Below are 3670 nucleotides of genomic sequence, written 5' to 3'. Positions count from 1 at the left end.
AATGCAGCTCGCGCAGCAGCGGTGTTATATGGGAGCGTCGAGTCCCTCCCAACACTGCCCGCGCGGCCGCATTTTGGACTAGCTGGAGCCTCCGGGTGCTCCTCAAGGGGAGCCCCATGTAGAGAGCATTACAGTAGTCCAGGCGGGAGGTGACAAGGGCATGAGTGACCGTGCGTAGGGCGTCCCGGTCCAGAAAAGGCCGCAACTGGTGAATCAGAAGTAACTGTCGAAACTATGCTAGAGGTACATGTTTACTATTACAAGGTAACGATTTATTGTTACCGGGATCATTAGAGATAGGAGAGGTGAGTGTATTCAGCCAATAGAATCTTTCTTTTAATGCAAATTCCAAGTTAAGTGGATCAGAATTAAATTCTCCTCCCCATTTTTTCAGTAATTCTAAATAACCATCCCTTACTGATATCATTTGCAGTTATGTGCATATACAGATAGTCTTCGGCTTATGACCTGTCACCTAGCAACTATCTGAAGTTACAACAGACCCCCTCCAAAAGCTACTTACATCCCAGATTCCAAGTTCTGACATCCCCCTTCCCATGACCGCATTTTGGGCACTCGGCAACTGGCCTGCATTTAGAAGTGTTTGCAGCATCCCGCAGTTATCTAACCATGCTTTACGCCCTTGTGATTTCTGGCAAAAAACCCCTCATATCAAACAATGGGTTTGCTTAATCTTCATATTTGCTTTACAACTGCCACGTTTGCTTAACTACCACCACAAAAAAGCTGTAAAATCTGGCATGGTCATGTGACCTGCTTTATGACTTACAATCTAAATTGTGGGTTCAGTTATGGTTGTGGGTCAAAGACTATCTGTATATAAATATTTATTTAATATAATTTCATATATGACACCCTGAAAAGATGGACTTCCTCTGAGAAATTTAAGATTCTAAGGAATATGGGCAATTGAAAGCATATAGGATTTTTTAAGTAAGTAAGTATGCTGAGTATAAATTAAAGAATTAGAGACATGCTTACCAAAAGTTTTTGGGTTGAAACTGGTGACTCTCAATGCAAGCTATAACTGTTGGCTGTCCATCTATAGTTTTACTATAAACCTATTTTCAAAGAAAAATATTTACATTAATAAAAAATAAAAGCACTGCAAATCCAATTGTCCTTAGCTGTTATGTAAGATGGGTAGGAAACACTTTCCTGTATCAGCATGGCCCTTCCTTGGAAAAGTTACATGTCTTTGCTTTATGAGGTAATTTATAAATGAATCTATTTTTATATAGCTTATTCCAACTTTAAAAAATTAATAACTCTGATTCTATCAGTCAAAATGCTTTTTTACAATAATTAATATAAGGATAAAATTTTAGCATAGGAAGAGGCATATACTTAACAGTACAAAATCCATGTGGATAATGATCTTTTACATAAGCTCTTAATGCATTGTCACAGGCATCCCTCCAGGACTTTAGTGATGTATCTACGTCTTCTGGTTGAGGATCGCTTCCTTCCTTCCTCAAATGATCAAATTTAAAGGAAATTTTGTTCCTTGGGTCTAAAAATCGACTGTTACCAAGGTCACCATGTTCTGTGATTAAGACCTAACAGAAAAAAAACCCACAACAAATTTGTCATCTGCTTCACATAAACCTTAAAAATAAAATAGAGATTGTATTGTTCGAAAATATCTGAAATTCTACACATTATTCAAAGGAAGACATAATTTACTGTGGCACTCCAAGCAGAAATTGCTATTGTTCAAAACAGGATTGACATTTAATTCCTACTATCTCTGTAACAGATTAATTTTTATGATCCTGTAAGACAGGGGTGTCAAACTCGCAATGTCACATGACGTGTTGCGACTTTTTCCCCATTGCCAGCAATGGGGTGGACGCGGTTTCGGCCTGATGCATCCGGCCCACGGGCCAGCAGTTTGACACCCCTGCTCTAAGATAAAAACTTAAAAAGTAAGTAAGCAATGGTTTCTCTGCTTCTGAATTGGAAACATCTGTTCAGTACAATTTAATTTATATCAAGTCATCAATTATTGGGATAAATTATTCTTTGCTACATTGCAACTGAAAGAACCACCTCATAGAAATACTATGCAACCCAATTCCTAAACAAATTCAGAACACGGTGTCTCTTTCCTTAAGAATGAATTTGTTCAATGTTTGATTATACATTTTTCAAGGATAAGATTCCTTGAAAGATTTTATTTCTCTTTGAACAGGAAACATTCTATTCCTTTCAACTCAAGTTGAATAAATAATACATTAATACTGTATGATGAAACCTCCCCTTTGCTATCATAATTCTTATCAGGTCTCATGTTGCAGTTACATCAGCCCTCACCTTGCTATGCTCATTTTATTATTATTGTTTCTAAATTTAACTATCAGGCCTGAACAGACTTTAGGACAGTACTGCATCCCTACAGCAGTTTATTCAAAATGATGCAGCCTATAAGTATGTGAAACTGCCATAGTATATTGTTATCACTATCATGAATACTCAATTTGACACTGGGAAAAAGAGATTGTAAAGAGTATTGAAGGAGGGCAAAAGATATCTAAACTGAAAAGCACACATCTGTTAGTTCTCTATGTGCTGGTTCTTCAACAATCTTCTATTTCTTAAGAGAATACCACATGATGATATACAGTTTTAAAAAGAAGGATTCCATACATATTTCTATAGAAAGATTTTACTATGTAATTACTTGAAAAATTCAATAAGCAAATACAGTAGATGACAAGAATAATTACAATTTACCTGATCATCATATCCTTCTATCTTTACTGGAGTGAACTGATCCATATTATACTGTGCAAATGCACTGTCAGAAACAGATAAGTACATATTAGCTTCTGATTCTATAGAAAAATAGGCACATAACCCTACACTCTTTAAAGTATTTATAAAACTATGGTCTTGAATTACATTAAAACTTTAGGTTTACGTCAACAGAACAATTTCAGAAATGATTACACTTTCATAGTACTTACTGGGCTGCCCCTTCCCTGAGAAGATTATCATTGTTGAGCAGCAAACGAACATCTAAGGAAAAGAAAATATTCATATACAGTAGGTTAGCAAAAATGCTATGGCTTTGAAGCAATGTCAACTGGCATTCAGATTCATCTCTGAATAAAAAGTTGCTTAGCATATTCTATATTGTTCTCAACAGGAACTACTGTTCTCAGTAGGAACTGATAAGGTTGTCTTAGAAACATGAGAATTTAACACAAATATAGAAAGGATGTTAAAAGAAAATACTGTAGATTTTACATATGAAAACTATCACTTCCACATAGAATGTTTTCATGATTCATGTATACTTTTTGAAGATTATATTTCTGTCACTGAAATATCCTCTGAAAGTTAGGTTTTAAAGAATATACACTAAAAGGAATATAATAGAAAAAACTACTAAAACCGTTGATCTCCGAGACTAAAAATTTTATTAAGAACTAAGCTTTTGTCAGCAGCTGCTGACGTTGTCAAAATATAAGCCAGGATCTGGGGACGCTCGTCCTTATAGTCTTTGGGAAGCTAAAGATTTGGACAATGAGTGTATCATAGGTCCGTACATCCCTGCGCACCTACAATTAATAATAATAATAATAATAATAATAATAATAATAATAATAATAATAATAATAATAATAATAATAATAATAATAAT

The 3670-nt window shown here is 35.1% G+C and overlaps 1 protein-coding gene across 1 annotated transcript in view; it reads right to left on the bottom strand.

Annotated features, from left to right (window-relative positions):
* CAPZA1 (capping actin protein of muscle Z-line subunit alpha 1) overlaps positions 1 to 3670 on the bottom strand; it is a 21181-nt gene that overhangs the window by 7926 nt on the left and 9585 nt on the right. Inside the window, exons 3-6 of the mRNA XM_015826651.1 lie at positions 2991 to 3042; positions 2758 to 2821; positions 1374 to 1580; positions 1003 to 1082 (exon numbers count right to left, since the gene is read on the bottom strand). Coding sequence (XP_015682137.1) covers positions 1003 to 1082; positions 1374 to 1580; positions 2758 to 2821; positions 2991 to 3042 — 403 coding nt within the window. The remainder of the gene's footprint in view (positions 1 to 1002; positions 1083 to 1373; positions 1581 to 2757; positions 2822 to 2990; positions 3043 to 3670) is intronic.

The sequence above is a fragment of the Protobothrops mucrosquamatus genome, unplaced genomic scaffold (assembly GCF_001527695.2).
Source record: "Protobothrops mucrosquamatus isolate PMUCROS unplaced genomic scaffold, P.Mucros_1.0 scaffold3221, whole genome shotgun sequence".
NCBI classification, from domain to species: domain Eukaryota; kingdom Metazoa; phylum Chordata; class Lepidosauria; order Squamata; family Viperidae; genus Protobothrops; species Protobothrops mucrosquamatus.
The sequence above is the reverse complement of the archived record's forward strand: the minus strand, read 5'-3'. Positions and strand labels throughout refer to the sequence as shown.